Raw genomic sequence first — 18,314 nt, 5'->3', positions numbered from 1 at the left:
ACAGCTAATATAAATCATAGGTACACACAACCGATTACAGTTGTAAAGATGCAAGCTTTGGTTCCAAATGCCCAAAGTAAACCTACAGTCCAACCACCACAAAAACATCTAAACTGCAATATTTAACACACACACACACCCACACACAGACACACACCCACACACAGACACACACACACACAGACACACACAGACACACACACACACACACACACACACACACACACACACACACACACACACACACACACACACACACACACACACACACACACACAAGCAAGGCAAACACAAGCAAAGCAATGGAATGCAAATTTAAATTCAAAATATGGGTAAAACACCTGGGAAAATTCATATTAACAAAACATTGGGTCATATTTTTACATTGTGCAAAACTAAATGAAATTTTCTGTTTCCTTTAATCAGCACATGAAGGAAGCATCACTCATATATATTAAGTATTGTTAAATCTTTTGCCATCAAGTGCTCAATAACACAAAGATGATAAAGCATTGATGATCCTGGTCATTCTCCAGCCCTTCTCAACCCAAACTCATCAGTACCCTTGGATTGAAAGTTTCTCCTCCAGGCATTTATTTAACCTGAGCATACGTCACATCACCAGATCCAGCACCTGAAAATACATACATTAATTCAGAATGCACTTTTAAGTTGTTTCTATATAGAGTATACGTTAAACCAAATTAACTCAAAAAAAAAAAAAAAACTGTATTCTGCATAAAATTACCTTCATGGATCAGAATTTCACAGTGAACAGACACAAACAGATGTTTTGTAAAATATTTTGTGATTTTTATTATTTTTTAAAGCTGTGGGAGAAATTAAACCAAAGGAAGCTACTGTTATGATCATAAAATCAATAGAATAGAGACTTCTGTTTCTGTTTACCATTGTTTTCTTTCTTTTTCATCTGTTTTTTAGTAGATTTGTGTTCAATCTCAGCATAGGTGAGATCATTAGGCCCACTTTTACTGTCTACAATGAAAAGTAGAGAAATTAATAAAACACTTTATCTTGATTATCTCTGCAAATATCACAGTGATAATTTTGATTTCCAATTTCTTTAGAAAATAACTTGGTTTCAATAAAATATGACATTAAATACTTTAAATTAAATAAGTTACCTGTACTTATGTCTTTCTTTATGGTTGCATCAACAGAATCATAAATATGAGCAGTTCCTGTAATAAATACATTATTTATTATCATAATTAATTTCCAGTAGATTTGTGTGTGTGTGTGTGTGTGTGTGTGTGTATGTCATACATTTTAGGAATTTAATCATCCAGAAAAAAATAGTTTTTATGTTAACACTAACTTAAAAATAAAAAAAGCACTGGGGTCAAATATTTTATGCTCTCTTCATTCTAAATTATTCTAAATTAAAAAGTTATACCTGAGTGTCTTTAATCTCAGCTTGTAAAGATTAATGGGTGTTTATTTATGCTCAACAGATAAAGACTGACCAGACAGCAGTGTGTTGTTTCTCGCATCACTCTGGTTCTGCTCTGATGTCTGACTGCTGTTCTGCTGTTGACTGACACGAGAGGGAGATCTTACACCTAGACAAATATAATGATTATGTAAATATTTTGAGGAAAATTTATTTTTATTTTAAATCTCTTTCATGCATACATGAAAGTGATGAAAGTATGAAAATGACACTGTTCTGATTTATTTATAATATTATGGTTGTAAATGCATAGTAAACTCCCTCGCTGTCTGCTGTCTTTATAGGCAGCATCCTCACAGAAATGGAAACTGATAAATTATTAATTTGGAGTGCTTTAGATGCTGTACTGGTGGAAATAAAAGGGAGGACTGGACACTCAATACAGATAACATGAATATTCATAATATATGATTTCTGACCACTCTTACACTAATTTGATGTCATACATCAGGGGTTCTCAACTTTGGCCCTCAAGGTCCATATTTTTTCAAGGTCCAGAGTTTAGCTCTAACTTTGATCAAACTCACCTGCCATTAACTTACTAATAATCCTGAAGACCCTGATTAGCTTGTTCATGTGTGTTTGATTAGGGCTGAAGCTGAACTCTGGATCTCGAGGGCCAGAGTTGAGAACCCCTCTCATACACCAATCAGTATGTGCAGCGCCACTTCAAATCAAACACACCTGTTGACAGACAGCTGAATTCAGAAGCTCCATATTTTAAGAGAGGTCATGCTTTTCACCACTTAACATAAAAAATAAAAAAACAAACAAACAAAAAAAACCATACAGAGCATTTGTATTTTCAGTTTAAGCATTCAAAAGATTTTAAACCATACAAGCACGTTAAGATGTGAAAAGAACTGATTAATTGACTCACGTGCTGTTTTCCATGTGCACATGCCCAAATCATGCTTAAAGTGACAAGCTGTCTTATGTCATTAATGGTAAAGAATAAAATAAAAAAATGCATTACTCTGCTCAAATCTGCTTTAGACTGAATAATGTATTTAGCTTTAATAAGTATAATTCTAAATCTAATTTATACATTATAGTATTTCGTTCCTGGATACAACTGTTAGACTTGAAGAACTAATTTGTATTTTTGTTCTATTTATATTTATTTGTGCTATTTTTACTCTTTATTTATCTTTATTTAACATTCCTTATAACATACTGCAATGAAAACTGTGACCCTGACGGTGTGAAAATTACCCAGAAACCCTCTAAAGCTAGCTGGCAGACCAGCTAACACCAGACAACCAGTTTACACTGATGTAGGATGGCAGCTCACAAGGTTTAGAATCAGAGATAGTGTCTGGAAATGTGGTACTGAATGTTAATATGGCAGAAGACCTTTGTTGTTTCTGTAGCACCACAGAAGTACCAAGAAGACGATGATCAAAAATGTGACGGTCAGTCCTGCAGAGACTCCAATTATCACAGGATTGAAATCATCAGCTCTTGAGGCTGCTGAAGATGAGAAACATATATTTTTAACATAAGTTGAGAGCTGTAAATAATACAAGAACTGATTTTAATAGTGTTTTTTGATCTACAGTCTGACCTCTGACTGAGATCCAGCTCTTGGGTGACTCTCCTCTCTCTGAGTGTTTGCAGTAGTAGAAACCCTCATGTGACTTTGAGACAGTAGAGATGATCATCTCTGTAGTTTGATTCTGGATGAGTGATCCATCTTTATAGAAATCAGCTCTGAGGTTTGGTGGAGTTGAATGTTGATATAAACAGCGTAGAGTCAGAGTATCTCCTTCAGTCACAGGATGAACAGGACTCTCCAGAATCACACCAGCTACAGAAACAGATGAAACATGCAATGTTGGCAAACAGGAAGACTATATTAAAAATATGACAAAAAAATAAAGGTTTTATATTTTATGATAAAATAGATTTTTTTGTACTGCCTGCCCACTGATTGTTTTACTCATTTATTTATTTTTGCCCACTGATGTGTCCTGCATGGGTTAAATTCACCTGCTTTATGTATTGATGCGTAAACAGTGAACTAAAGAAATACATAAACAGACTCACAGTGTACAGTGATATTAACAGGATGAGAGTTTTCTCCAGATTGAGACTGACACCAGTACACTCCAGTGTCTGATGTGATGGTGGAGCTGATTGTACATGTAGATCCTGTTTGTGATGCCTGGTGTAATGATGAACAATCCTCCAGCTGTCCACTATCTGTGTATCTTCTCACTCTCCATCTATCAGAGTTACTCTGGTCCTCACAGCTCAGAGAGAAAGAGACAAATGTGAAGTGTTGAGTTCTGCTGGGACTGATGATCAGAGAGACTCGAGGAGAACAACCTGAGAAAATAATTACAGATCTTTAGTAATGTTTTAAAATAATTTAAGTGTGGACTCTCCCTTTTTAAATGGGTTAAATGTCTTTGTTGGGCCTATTAAATTGGTTTCCTTCAGGTTCACTGATAAAAATTATTTAATTTATAATATCAGTAACATTTGTGTTCCATACATAGTCACGCTTCAGTTTTTAATGACTATTTCTTCTGTTGCGAATTGGAGAGGAATTTTTAATTCTGAAACAGTGTGATTTCATAGTACATCAAAGATCTCAAAACACCAAGGAAACTCTGATTTCTCTTTATATGACTCTAGATGCACCATTCATTGTATCATACAACACACTCTCATACATTCTTGTTTCAGTTCTGTCTCATTCAAACTGATCCTGTTCAAACTCACCAGTGACCCATACTGGCTGTGTGTTGCTGTAGGTTGTGTTATATGCTGGTTCTCCTCTCTCTGCTCTGCACACATAAACTCCTGTGTGTTTTAGAGCAGCAGAACTGACAGTGTAGTTTCCTCCAGCTCCTCTGCTGCTGTCTGAGAGCAGCTGATAATTATATTCATTGTCTACAAAACATGAGAATTCATGAAGATTTCACCTTAAGGAGCTTTTGCTGTATGATTTTACACGAATTAATTATTTTAGTTTGGGTAATTCAGTATATTCAGTTTAACTGAAACAGGGCCAGAGCAAAACTCATGGAAATTATGTGCACCAAGACATGCACATAAAACCAATGAATAAAACCAGTTAATTGTGTTGTTACCACATGAAGCACATTATATCTTACCTGATGAAGCAGTTACAGAGAACCAGCTGAATGTCCAGTCTGTAGAGGAGCCATAAACCTCACAGATCAGAGTCACTGGATCTTCTTCAGTCAACCACTTCTGTGGAGAAACACTTAAAACTGCCTGGACTCTTTCTGAAATAGAAAAATCAATCATTTTATAACATCTAAAGAGTGTGTGTATTTGAAGAGATGATCAAACTCACCTGATACTGTCAGTTTAACTCCATCACTGATGTTTGATGTTCGTGATCCTCCTCTCTCTGCTCCATAACAGGAGTATTTACCTGCGTCAGACTCAGTAACAAACGTGAATGTGTGTTCCTGTAGGTCACTGGAGCTGTAGAATGCACTGTATTTATACCAGACATACCGCCAGCTAGTGACTCCTTCACCATCAATGTCACATCTGAGAGTAACGGTCTCTCCTTTGAATACATGTTGATCAGGTTTAATGCTCACTTTGGCTTTTGGTGTTTCTGTGTAATGACAACAATTTATAATTAACATAATGTGCTGTTTTTACATAAAAACTTGAGTACAAAACATACATGCTAAATCAAGTTAAATTGTTGTTTTCTATAGCTATTACAGTCAATCATTTAGGGTTATGAAATCATTTGTGCAGTATGTAAGCAAATAAGGAAATACACTTGCTGTATATTGTCACTGTTACTGGTTCACTGTAATGTGTGTAATATCCTTCTCTTCGTGCTCTGCACCTGTACTCTCCTCCATCAGAGACTTTCACTGAATAGATTGTTTTAGTTGAAGTTTCAGTAGATTCAGTGTTTGAGTTTTTACTCCAGAGAAACTCCAATCCGTCCCATGACTGATCCACCTCACATCTCAGAGTAACTGAGTCTCCAGTGAACAATGAACTCTGTGGCAGCACAATCAGAGTTGGTTTGGGAATATCTGTCAGTATAAAATCATTAGTAGCATAAGTCATGAAAATATTTCAGCAGAATATTTAATTCTCTCAATGGTTAACATGGTGTATGAGCCATTTAATATATTTGTTAATGTCAATATAGCGATACTTGCTGGCTAAAGAATGTTAGTGATATTCAGTGTTGGGCAAGCTACTATGCTCTCTCAGTGATCAATAAAATGGACAGTCAAGCAGATAGACGGGCATAATAGTTCAGTTTAGTTGTTTATTAAATAACTGTTCCAAACCCATTTGTCAACAAAAATCAGTATCATGCACAGGGCCGGATTTACCTCATATTGTGACATAAGCAACAAATTTTTGCTGTCAGCCAGAAACCTCCTATTGGTAGTTGGTATTGTGGCTTTATTGTATTCAGATACATTTATATAAATGGTAACAATAAGGTTCATTAGTTAACATTAGTAAACTATTGTAGTTAACATGAACTAAGAATGAAAAATACTTCTGCAGCATTTATTTACTAATACATTAATAAAATCAAACGTTGTTTGTTAACATTAGTTAAAATTCTGTGAACTACCAATAAACCACTGTATTTTCATTAACTAACATTAACAAAAATGAATAAATACTGCAACAAATGTATGATACATTGTATGCTCATGTTAGTTAATACAATGGCTAACATCAATGAAATCTTATTGTATAGTGTCACCATATAGATTTATAGGTCTACAAATAACTTAGGCTATGGTTATTTGCATCATTGCATGTGTCATTATATTATTGACATTTCACCAAAATCAAACTAACACTCCTGAAATGTATTTGCCTTTAAAAATCAATACATACATTCATAATAAGACAATATGGAACTGTTTCCAGTCCAATTCAATCACTAAAAACAGAATTCACAGAAGTTAAAAAAATATGATGGAAAAATATAATGAATATGAATTTCAAACTAAATGCCCCAGTAGGCTATAGACGGTGGCAAATCACTTAATGAGTAAGTCACAGAATAAATTAATATGTCAATATGTTAAAAGCAGATGATACATTCAGTAATAAATCACTGCTGTGTGTTGCTCAGAAACTGTTTTTGAAAATTCTGAAATGGATTTGTTTGGAACTATTTTTAAATTAAATTGTGTCTGAAATGTAATTTGATTAATATTAACTTATTGTTTATTAAAAGTTTGTATAAAATCACTATCACGTTTTACAATCATGCTTATATTCGTGAAAACAGCTTGTGGCTTAATTTAATGTTATAATATGAAAAAAAGATCTCATAAGTACTTAGTTTTATTCAGTTTATCAGAAAAGAAGAATTCATATCTTTATATTACATGTCAAGTAAATATATCTTGATTTAATTATGCGTAGATAATTGTATTGTAAAACAAGATATTTATTTTGTATTATTTATTTATTTATTTATTTATCTTTTCTTTAATTTATTTATTTTGCAGGGCATGCAACATTTAATGCCATGACTTTATGCATTTCCTTTTAAGTCCCACATAAACCCTGATAAACCTTATAAGTGCATTTTAATTCCATGGACAATTAAATAAATGCAGCTGCAAGCAATTATAGGAACAAGTGAGGTCAACATTCGTTCAGCATAATGCAAAGAGTAAAAGGAGAACAAAGTCTTTTGCAACTAAACCATGCTAGGAATAGTTCAAAACCACATCCTTTAGGTTAGCAGCACAGAGCCCAACCCACCATGACACATCAGCAATGGCAGCAGTCAGAGAGACACAGCATTCAACAAAGTGTTTTACGGGTACAGAAGTTACAAAAATCCTAAATAGCTAAGTAGAGATTTAAAATAAAATTAATTTCAGACCAAGAGCTGGTGGAACAAAAACAGCAATTTATTTTACAATTTCTCATAATCAATATAACAGAGATTTTAAATATCTTCATTTCAGGATTAAGAGAAGGATCTTGTTTTTAGTCCAAGTTCAAAGTTATCAACAAAAGAAAATTCACTACACATGTTTGGTGCTTGACCCCTAAATATCTGAACACTTCTCAACCACTTCTGAGGAGAAGCACTTAAAACTGCTCTTTGGGATCTTAAATTAAACTCTTATGTACTGTTCGTTTGGGGGATACACTCGTGCTGTTTGGCATCTCCAGAGACCCCAGACAACAAAATGTGATAATGCTTTTTTAAAAACAAATGTAATTTTACTCAGTTTATTCATGTTTTTTTTTCTTTCTCTATATCTGTGCAGTTTTGGGATTATACATGGATTTATTTATTTTATATACATTATATATATATATATATATATATATACAGTATATATATATATATATATATTCTCCTCCTGGTGGAATGACCTCCCCAACTCAATCCGAACAGCTCAGTCCTTAGCCATCTTCAAGAATCGGCCTAAAACACATTTCTTCCACCTTTATTTCACCCTTTATTTTATTTTTATTTCACCCTCACCCTCTATTTCACCCTCTTTTATCCAGAGTAATTTTCAAATTATTGCAATGAAAGCAATCAAAATCAACAAAAGAGCAATGATATATAATTGCTATAACAAGTATCAGTTAGCTTAAACGCAATACACATAGAAAGGGCTTGTAAATAATATAATAAATAAAAAGACAACAGACAGAATAGAAAAAGAATAGAACAAGCAAGTGTTAGAGGTCTGTTTTTTTTTTGCTTTTGTTAATTGTATAATAAATGTAAAGAAAACATAGAATACAAAAATATTAAAAAGTTAGTTAGAATTTCTTTTTTTTTTTTTAAGAATAGAATTAGAATAGTGAGTGCTGAAGTTAGAGGGTGAAATAAAGGTGGAAGAAATGTGTTTTAAGCCGATTCTTGAAGATGGCTAAGGACTGAGCAGTTCGGATTGAGTTGGGGAGGTCATTCCACCAGGAGGGAACATTTAATTTAAAAGTCTGATAGGTAAGACTCAAACCACTGGAGTGTGGTTCCTGAGATTCCCTTTGCCAGTAAGGTTAACAGGAGGATCTCGTGGTTAACGGTGTCAAAAACAACAGACAGATCAAGCAAGATAGGTATTGAAGATTTGGATTCAGCTCTTGCCAGTCTTAGGGCTTTAACAACTGAGAGCAAGGCAGTCTCAGTTGAATGTCCACTTCTGAAGCCAGATTGGTTGCTGTCAATGAGGTTGTTCTGTGTGAGAAAGGCAGAGACTTGGTTGAACACAGCTCGTTCAAGTGATTTTGCAATGAAAGGAAGAAGGCAAACTGGTCTTTAGTTCTAAATGTTGAGGGAAAAACACCAGTGTGGAGGGATGTGTTAATGATGTGAGTGAGTGCAGGTACAACCGCAGGAGAACTGGCTTGAAGGACATGAGATGGAATAGGATCAAGCTGACAAGTAGTAGGATGATTAGAAAGGATGGGTTTGGAGAATTCTGCCTCAGAAAGTGAAGAGAAGGATGTGAATGAGTGTATGTTTGCTGGTGAAATGTGCTTGATGGATTGTACATATATATATATATATACAGTCAGTGTTGGGAAGGTTACTTTGGAAATGTAATAGGTTACAGATTACAAGTTACCCTGTTTAAAATGTAATAGTACTGTAACTTTTTCAATTACTTTACTAAAGTAATGTAACTAATTACTTTTGAGTACTTTTTGATTACTTTTCAAAATTTGTGAAAATTAAAGAATAATAAATGAAAGCATATACATCAACTTAAATACAGTTATTTAATAAGCATGTGACATATTCTGTGTAATAAAACATTGAAACATTGGTGTTTTTTTAAACTGCTGTCTCTTTGTATATGATTATAGTTTTCTCAAAATAAGTAAAATGCACATTAAGTGACACAAAGCAGTTCTAGAAATTATGTTTATGTGCTCGTGTACTCCTATATTGAGGCGGCAGAGGTCTGCGAGCTTCAGTAGGCCTATGTGTAGTAAATGAAACCATGTCTTTGTCATTAATTTACAGGAGGGGCGGACTGGGAAAAAAATTCAGACTGGAAAATTCAAACTCATACAAACAAATTCATGGACAAAACTATTTTTTTTACGGACCTGACATAAAAAAAGGTTTAAATCTTTAATTTGGGGACATGCAAAATAATTAAAAGTTCTCTCCTGAACTGCACCTTCACTTAAATTTTTCTCTTCAGTCTCTTTATTTTGCCCTGTTATCCATCTCTCTCATGACTTTAATACTCAAGATTGAACAAAACTATACTTTACAATACAATACTCTACAATACTACAATATCTTTATAGAAAAATCCTAATACTGTACACGAGTCATGTTTTTCCCCCTACAAAAATTTACCTTGCTTTTATTAGCCTATATAAAAGTAAAATAACCTTGTTTTGTTTTTGTTTTTTTGCAAATGGATTTGTATTAATTTTTAAATAAATACATTTGTAAAATAATTTTACATTTTTGGTTACCACATTTAAACAATAGTAACCATTTTCTCTGGATTTATAGTTAAATATTTAAATGTAAATTTTCGTAAGGGTTGTGTTGTTGTCTGTCGTAGCTCCCCCTAAACCTATAAAAAAATCTGAATTTTTTTCAGATAAATTCCTACTGTAACATTACAACAGATAATAATGATGTCCTTTATATAGTATTTTGAGTGATGACTGGTGAGCAACATGCTGCTGCTTGATTAAATAAATAAATAAAACAAAGACAAAAAAGCATCTTTACAGATGAAACTGACCTAAAACCCTGAACAGTAGTTCTGCTTCTCTGCTCCAGCTGTGCGCTTCCACAGTCAACTCTATTCTCTCTCTCTCTCGCATTGATTACTCTGAGTCTGATCCAACCCGTTTGGCGGAGGCGCAGAGAGCGCGCGAGTCATGACTAACAATTCATGACTTATTAGAGATTTAATTATCAAATGGCGGATTCGCAAATGATCGCTTTAGTACATTCGGCAGGCAATTATACAATAATGATATTAAATAGTGGGTCAAAATCGGCTGCCAGGCCAATGGGGATTGTCCCGGTTCTCCCGGTGTCCAGTCCGTGCCTGATTTCCACAGACACGCAGAATGTGCAAGTCATATAGGCCATTGCATTTTTGGGGCTTTATATTCACAGACACTAGTCCATGTCATGTTTTGATTCAAGTGTACTGACCTACTTTTGATTTAGTCATCCAAAATGTGGCATATTCCGTCCGCGTTAGGCATTCCGTTTTTATGATTGGATTCTATAAACCAGACTGTGTTTTCGCATCCCGGAAATTATTAGGGCGGTATGTCTCAGAATAGTCAGTGCAATTTGGGAAAGATATCAGTTAAATCTGTATGTAGATGTGTGTAAATATTCAAATGTAATCCCCTTTGTAATCGTTAAAAATTTCATAAGTAACTGTAATTTAATTACTAATTTTTTCGTAGTAACTGTAACTAATTACAGTTACAATAATTTTGTAATTAAATTACGTAACGCCGTTACATGTAACTAGTTACTTCCCAACACTGTATACAGTACAGATCAAAAGTTTGGACACACCTCATTCAAAGAGTTTTCTTTATTTTCATGACTATGAAAATTGTAGATTCTCACTGGAGTCATCAAAACTATGAATTAACACATTATATATAGAATTATATACATAACAAAAAGTGTGAAACAACTGAAAATATTTCATATTCTAGGTTCTTCAAAGTAGCCACCTTTTGCTTTGATTACTGCTTTGCACACTCTTGGCTTTCTCTTGATGAGCTTCAAGAGGTAGTCACCTGAAATGGTCTTCCAACAGTCTTGAAGGAGTTCCCCGAGAGATGCTTAGCACTTGTTGGCCCTTTTGCCTTCTGTCTGCGGTCCAGCTCACCCCTAAACCATCTCGATTGGGTTCAGGTCCGGTGACTGTGGAGGCCAGGTAATCTGGCGCAGCACCCCATCACTCTCCTTCTTGGTCAAATAGCCCTTGATGCCTTCAGTGTGATTCTACAATTTTCATAGTCATGAAAATAAAGAAAACTCTTTGAATGAGAAGGTGTGTCCAAACTTTTGGTCTGTACTGTATATATATATACATACGGCTGGCGGCGTGTGATGGGGCACACCTGATGGAAATGGAGCCTTATCACCGCCGCGGTTTAAATGATGATGTCTCTATTTGTTTCTATGTTTTGCCAAGGGATTTACATCCCGTGGTAACTAGGATATACACAAGCTCCAGTCTGGATCCAGAACACCTGAGAAGAGATGAGGCTGACCCCTCAGAAGACCTCAGATGTTGCTTACCCTGAATCAACAAACAGAACTAACAAATATTGCTACAAGTGTGACTGGATCATATAATAATTGCTGTTAATAATGTTTATCATCTGGCTGACAACGTCTTGTCTTAATTTTTCTGAAAAATCCTGTCATATGCGCACAAACGGACAGTCACACACTTCTGAACTAATTAGCATTTGAATTAGGCATAAAATGACATGATGTGCATACGTCCATTTCGCAAATGTACTGTCTTCTGCCATCTTCACCCATTAGCCACTTTTCCACCAGCCAGTGCGAGGCGGGGCTAACAGCGAGCCGGATGGAGCTAATAGCCTTGGACCTCGAGCACAGATGAAATCATGCCGCGCCATTCCAGTATCCTCACGGCACTCCTGTAAAACCCACCCTAAACATGCCTTCACTGGACTATGTCACACAATTGATTCGTGAATGATATTTTGGCCAAAAGATGTGTTGTAACGCAAGGGTTACTGAACATGTACCAGGTAAAATATTACTGAAAATTGATTAGTAATGCCTTACACTACTGCGTTACAGCAAAAGTAATATTTCAGTCAGGACCACTTCTGTCAAGTATATGTATGACAATTATATTGCATACAGTTAGTGTTGGCGGTATGGTTATGTTCTGGGCAACACTCCACACGCCTGTCCATTCAGCCATGCTTGGACAGAGCGGGGAGAGCAGCAAGACAAACCCCCATGGGGTACAGAACAGAACCATTATAAGCATACATAATTACAATTCACAATTACATGAGTTGTAAACACTGCTTGCAATGAAGAGACTGTAAAGAAAGAACAAAGTTAGATTGGATTACAGGTTCAGTTGGTGGAGTTGAGTTTGGAGGAGGGAGTTAATTGCAAGCAGTGATGCGATGGAAGAGACACTGAAGAATGGGAACTGAAATAGATTGCATGTGGTAGGTGTCAAGACTGGATTGGTACACATCAGGAACAGCTGACTGTCGGCTGATGCAAGTGTGACTAACGTGGCCTGACTGAACTAACGCGATGCTCAGTGTTACTGTCCCAACACTGTACATAAACGATCGATTTTGCAGGGCCGCGGATCTTCCACGCATCTGTCTAATTTGTCTTATGAGTGGGTTTTATGGGCATGGAGTGGGGGTTGTGTGGGTTTTTCCTCCACCGGAGATGTGATGTGGTTCAGTTTTGCGTAGTGGTGGATTTAGTGATCTTATTAGACAAATAAAAAAGAAAAAGTATTGATTTTATCATTTACCCATTCATTTCAGTGTGACTCCAAGCATTCTGAGTGTTGTTTTTTTTCACACTAACATACAGCAAGATATCAATCCAGTGTTTTTTTTTTTTTTAATTTTTATAAAGCTACCAAGTGTTGGCAACCGTACAAAGTCTCATGCCATGTAGATAAAGTTAATATTTATATTATTATTATTATTATTATTTCAGCAAATATCATTTGTGGTCAAAAAGATCCCAAACAGCACTTAAGGGTTAAGAAGTCACTATTTAATAGCATCTTTAACTTTGTGTGTATATGACGAGATGATCAAACTCACCTGATACTGTCAGTGTAATTTCATCACTGTTTTGTGAGGTGCGTGATCCTCCTCTCTCTGCTCCATAACAGGAGTATTTACCTGCGACAGACTCAGCAACAGGACTGAATGTGTGTTCTTGTAGTTCATTGGAGCTGTAGAGTGAACCATCTTTATACCAGCTGTACTTCCAGCTAGTGACTCCTCCACCATCAATGTCACATCTGAGAGTGACTATCTCTCCTCTGAATACATGTTGAGCTGGTTTAATACTCACTTTGACTTTTGGTCTTTCTGTACAACAACAACAATTCACAATAAAAAAGGATGTGCTATATAATATAATAAATAAAACATGCAAATTTAAGAGGGTTTCAAACCCACAATCTTTAGGTTAATAGCAGGTTCGATTACAGTAACTGATGATTGAGAGTTTAGTAATTGAAATCATCATCTGCATTCTAAAATCAAAATCTTAATTTTTAAATCTTAAACTTTTTCATCCACTGTTGAGAAACACTTAAAACTGCTCTGGTATCTAAAACTGAGAAATCACTCATTAATAACATGTTATATGTGTGTGTATACTGTATGAAGAGATGATCAAACTCACCTGATACTGTCAGTGTAACTTCATCACTGATGTTTGATGTTCGTGATCCTCCTCTCTCTGCTCCATAACAGGAGTATTTACCTGCGTCAGACTCAGTAACAGAACTGAATGTGTGTTCCTGTAGTTCACTGAAAACACTTTTTGAATCATCTTTATACCAGTTGTACTTCCAGCTAGTGACTCCTTCACCATCAATGTCACATCTGAGAGTGACTGTATCTCCTCTGAATACATGTTGAGCAGGTTTAATGCTCACTTTGGCTTTTAGTGTTTCTGTACAACAAAAATGATTTACAATTATAATAATGTGCTGCTTCTACTGTGTGACCACATTTGCCTGTCTGTAAAACATTCATGCTAAATAAGGTAAGACTGAAGTGTTGTTCTCTGTAGTTGTTGGGTGGTGTGGTCACTTGTATCTAACACAATCATTTGTACATTCTGCAAGTAAAAGTACTCGGTCATGTTCATCTATAAATGTTGTTTAAAAAGGTGTGTATATAATCAAATTGTTTATTTTCTCATCTGGTTTGTAGCCAATAGCGAGACATCACCCATATGTTATGAAATGTAGAAGTCAAATTCACTCACCTTCAGTGTGTCCAGAGTGAATGTGTGAAATCAGCACTAAAACACAAAGAGAAAAAACTCATCACAGTGTGAACATGGAGCTGATCAACTTTCTTTTATAATTTAGACAAAAAAAGTTTAAAGGAATGCCATAATTTTACTTTCAAATGTTTCACAACTTGTTTTTCTAGATGTAGTGGCATCTGAATGAGTATTTCTGTAAAAAAGACTTCCAGAGTCTGAAAACAGTGACCGTTATGAGTAGTAACTCATATTAAGATGTTGTGGGACTACATGTGTGTGTGTGTTCAGATAAACACCGAAACATTTGTTTGATGTCTTATAGATTTCATCATCAGCAGAGATAACTTGAACTTGTTTAGGGAACTTGAAGCAAACAGTCAGATAAAGATACACTTTTAGTAACTGTGTACTAGTGAACATCTACTAAGGCATCAGGGATAGTGAATTGTAAAATAAACCAACAGAACTGATTCAACAAACACCATTAAACAGCACAAACCTGAATGACTGAACATACACACTGATCTACATCACAACAGAGTACATTTCTCTTTCACAAACAGCACTAACTTTCTCTTCCTCTCTCAAACTCATCTTTCACTCATATAACATAGTGCTGGATTTGAAACGCAGAGCAACAAGAAACGACATATATCAAGGAACACTAAAACACTTGATTAGTTACATAATATAATAGCAATTACTATGCACTGAAATACATAGTAACACATAATAATACTCACAGAGCACGAGAGGAAGTTGACTGAGCTCCATACTGACTGAATGATGACAGACGGTTAAAGACACAGAAAGTGTTAAAGCCTCAAGACTTCCTGAAAATCCTGCAGTCAGATCTTTAGAAACATCAAGACAGATTAAAGACACGCAAGCGTACCTCATGTGTTATAGAAATATTTTGATAATATTTTAAGGGTATGTAGTTTACAGTTGCTTACTGAAGGCCCTGACTGAAACCCCAGGGTACGCTTCTGTTGATAATCTAGTCACATGTTTTCAGAAAATTTTACTCTAACATGCATGTTTTCTACACAAATGTTCATATTTGAATCATATCAAATTGATAAGCTTAAATTTCATTATGATAATAAGTGATATTCTGGTGTGTTTACTGAATGATGGAAGCAGCAGAAACTAATGAACGACTGCTGCTCGTCCATCACTGATTAATGTCACTGACCTGAAATAGATGCTGAGTTTGTTTCTACTATATTTGTATTTGTGGACACAGTTTAATATTCATATATCAAGACAAGTAATGAGAGTCATGGAACTCCGGTTTCATGCTCTTCTAGTTAGTTCTTGAAGATTTTAATTTTTTTAGGGGGGGGAGGGGGGATGGGGGGGGTTGTTGCAGTCCTATTCTTAATATCCTCAGCAGTCTCTTCATGTAAAAGGTCATAAGTATTTTATTATCATTTTCACAGGTCACTTATGATAAAAAACAACAACAAAAAAAACAAACAAACCAACAAAAAAACTAACAACAAAAAACATGGAAATCTGTGAGGAACTGTAGGCTCTGGACAAAACAGCAGTGATACAACAATACACAGGTGTATTGACACAAATTTATTCAAACAATGTTTTTCCTCAAGCACAAACTGTTTTTTTTTTTTTAATTTGTTTTTGAAATACATCCCCCCATTAAATCTGCAGTCGTTTCATCTCAATATGCATTAACAGGATGTAGTGGTTCATTAAACTCATGTTGTTTACCATATTTATGCCATTTTCAAACAGCGCAGTTCACTCGTGGAGAATTATCACTCAATCCAAAATTCTGATTTTGTGCCCATCCCCTCTCACAGAAAACTATTCTGCATAGTGACTAGGGCTGGTAAGCGATTAATATGTTTAATCTAATTAATTACATGATGTGGCGATTAATTAATTGAATTAATCACACATCAAATTTGGAGAAATTACTCCCAAAAGATAATTTAAAATCATTGTTGTTTAAAGCAACAAACATAGATTACAAAAAGTAGGTTCAGCAAGAAATATTTTGTTTGGTAAAATTGATTACATAAAGCCTCTTTTGGACCACATGAGTAAATGATGACAGAATTGTCATTTTCGGTTGGTGAACTACAACTATATTCACTTATTTTCTTAATTTTATTGTTATTACTATGAAAAAATGAAATTCTTTCTTTAATGAACTTTTACTCAAAACATTAACTAAAACTGTATGGGATTTAAATGCTGCCATGATTCAAAACTGAAAATACAGGTCTGAAAGGTTGAAACTAAGTGTTCGAAAACTCAAAATCTTACAAAAAAAAGTTTTGCAAGATCGAAAAATAAGATTTGCAAGCTTGCAAAATGTAAAAAAAATAAAAATATCTGTGCAAACATTATGTTGTTTTTGAGATTTCCTTCTTCAGAACTGCAACATTTTTTTACGATGTTGCGCAAATAATTTTTCAGAGTTTCAAATTTGTCAGTGTTCTCCCACTGTATTAGATTGTTTTCCATGTTTGAAACCTTGTAAATGGTGATCTGAAAACTGGTGTGCGAATGTGTGAAAACAAGTTTTTGAAACTCTGAAAACAGAGCTTTGCAGGCTTGCAAAGTGGTAAAAAAAATTACATCTCTTCAAACGTAATTTTGTTTTTGAGTTTTCCCTCTTCAGAAGTGCAACACTCTTTTTTATGGTGTTGTGCAATCATTTTTTCAGAGTTTCGAATTAGTCACTGTTCTCCCAGTGTATAGTTTGCTTTCAAGATTTGAAACCTTGTAAATAGTGATCTGAAAACTGGTAAGCGAATAGGTGAAAAAAAGTTTTGAAACTCTGAAAACTGAGGTATGAAAGGGCGAAACTTATTACATTACATTAGCACTCTTATTGCAGACTATTTTTTCAGAGCTGAGTTTACCACATCCACAGTTGCGAGCTTGCGTCTCACGTGATTTGTGGCAGTGTTGTCACGCAGCTCTGCTCTGAAACTCTGAAACTCAGACTGAGCGAAAATGAAGCTTCGCAACCTCGCAAATAAAAAAAGCCTGGAGGGAGGGCCTTCTGCTCTTGGCCAATGCTTTGCTGTCTGCTGACGTACAGTCCAATCACAAGTCGTATTTACTGGAAAGGTGGGATTGACCGACTGCTCCCTCCAGGCTTTTTTTTATTTGCGAGGTTGCGAAGCTTCATTTTCGCTCACGGCTCTGATCCACTTGTCCGTGCGACACTTCTGTCACGTGACTTTGTCGCACCCGCAAAGCATTCCGGGAAGGCGGCGCTTCATTTGAAAAAGTGCTGCGCGTCAAAAAGCTGGCCGATGCCCATCTTTATGCAAATGAAGTCCGTCAAACGCGGCGCGTCTATCCAATAGAAGTAGAGCATATGGAGACGGAGGGAAGTCTCTTCGCAGGTCACATCCTACTTCAAAAATGCGCGGAAACTTTAGTTCCAGAGTACAAAATGGAGGAGAAACTGATTGTGGCTGTCGCAGGATTCCCTAATTTATATGATCCGACTTTATTGTCATATAGAGACAACGAGCTACGCAGTTCCGCATGGAGAAGGGTGCCAGAGGTCGTTGGAGTCCCTGGTGGGTTTTATGAGTTTGTATTGTGTTAAATAAAATGTTAATTGATTCATAGCAGACAGCATATGTACATCTGCAGAAACGGGTTCATATGCTTAGTAGTATTTATGATAGCAGGTAACATTAGGATGGTAGGTAGAGAGATTTTGATGGACTTTTACATAAATAAATAAATAAATACCACGCCCATAGCGGCAAACAGAGGAACGCCCATCAACGTACAAATGTGGGGAGGCGTCGCGACACCACGCGACAGTCGTGT

At 35.6% G+C, this 18,314-nt stretch overlaps 1 protein-coding gene and 1 long non-coding RNA gene across 2 annotated transcripts in view; both read right to left on the bottom strand.

The window, feature by feature from the left end:
• LOC132149743 (Fc receptor-like protein 5) overlaps nucleotides 1-15,279 on the bottom strand; it is a 126,589-nt gene extending 111,310 nt beyond the window's left edge. Inside the window, exons 1-9 of the mRNA XM_059559149.1 lie at nucleotides 15,227-15,279; nucleotides 14,481-14,516; nucleotides 13,890-14,162; nucleotides 4,806-5,078; nucleotides 4,600-4,734; nucleotides 4,205-4,375; nucleotides 3,524-3,805; nucleotides 3,042-3,284; nucleotides 2,831-2,947 (exon numbers count right to left, since the gene is read on the bottom strand). Coding sequence (XP_059415132.1) covers nucleotides 2,831-2,947; nucleotides 3,042-3,284; nucleotides 3,524-3,805; nucleotides 4,205-4,375; nucleotides 4,600-4,734; nucleotides 4,806-5,078; nucleotides 13,890-14,162; nucleotides 14,481-14,516; nucleotides 15,227-15,257 — 1,561 coding nt within the window. The 5' untranslated portion in view covers nucleotides 15,258-15,279. The remainder of the gene's footprint in view (nucleotides 1-2,830; nucleotides 2,948-3,041; nucleotides 3,285-3,523; nucleotides 3,806-4,204; nucleotides 4,376-4,599; nucleotides 4,735-4,805; nucleotides 5,079-13,889; nucleotides 14,163-14,480; nucleotides 14,517-15,226) is intronic.
• On the bottom strand, nucleotides 905-1,690 carry LOC132149518 (uncharacterized). The gene is made up of 3 exons (XR_009435031.1): nucleotides 1,488-1,690; nucleotides 1,146-1,202; nucleotides 905-996 (listed from the first exon to the last, which is right to left on the bottom strand). It is a non-coding gene; the product is annotated as an uncharacterized LOC132149518 (long non-coding RNA).
• Nucleotides 15,280-18,314: the final 3,035 nt, after the last annotated feature.

This window comes from Carassius carassius, chromosome 9 (genome assembly GCF_963082965.1).
Source record: "Carassius carassius chromosome 9, fCarCar2.1, whole genome shotgun sequence".
NCBI lineage: Eukaryota > Metazoa > Chordata > Actinopteri > Cypriniformes > Cyprinidae > Carassius > Carassius carassius.
The sequence above is the reverse complement of the archived record's forward strand: the minus strand, read 5'-3'. Positions and strand labels throughout refer to the sequence as shown.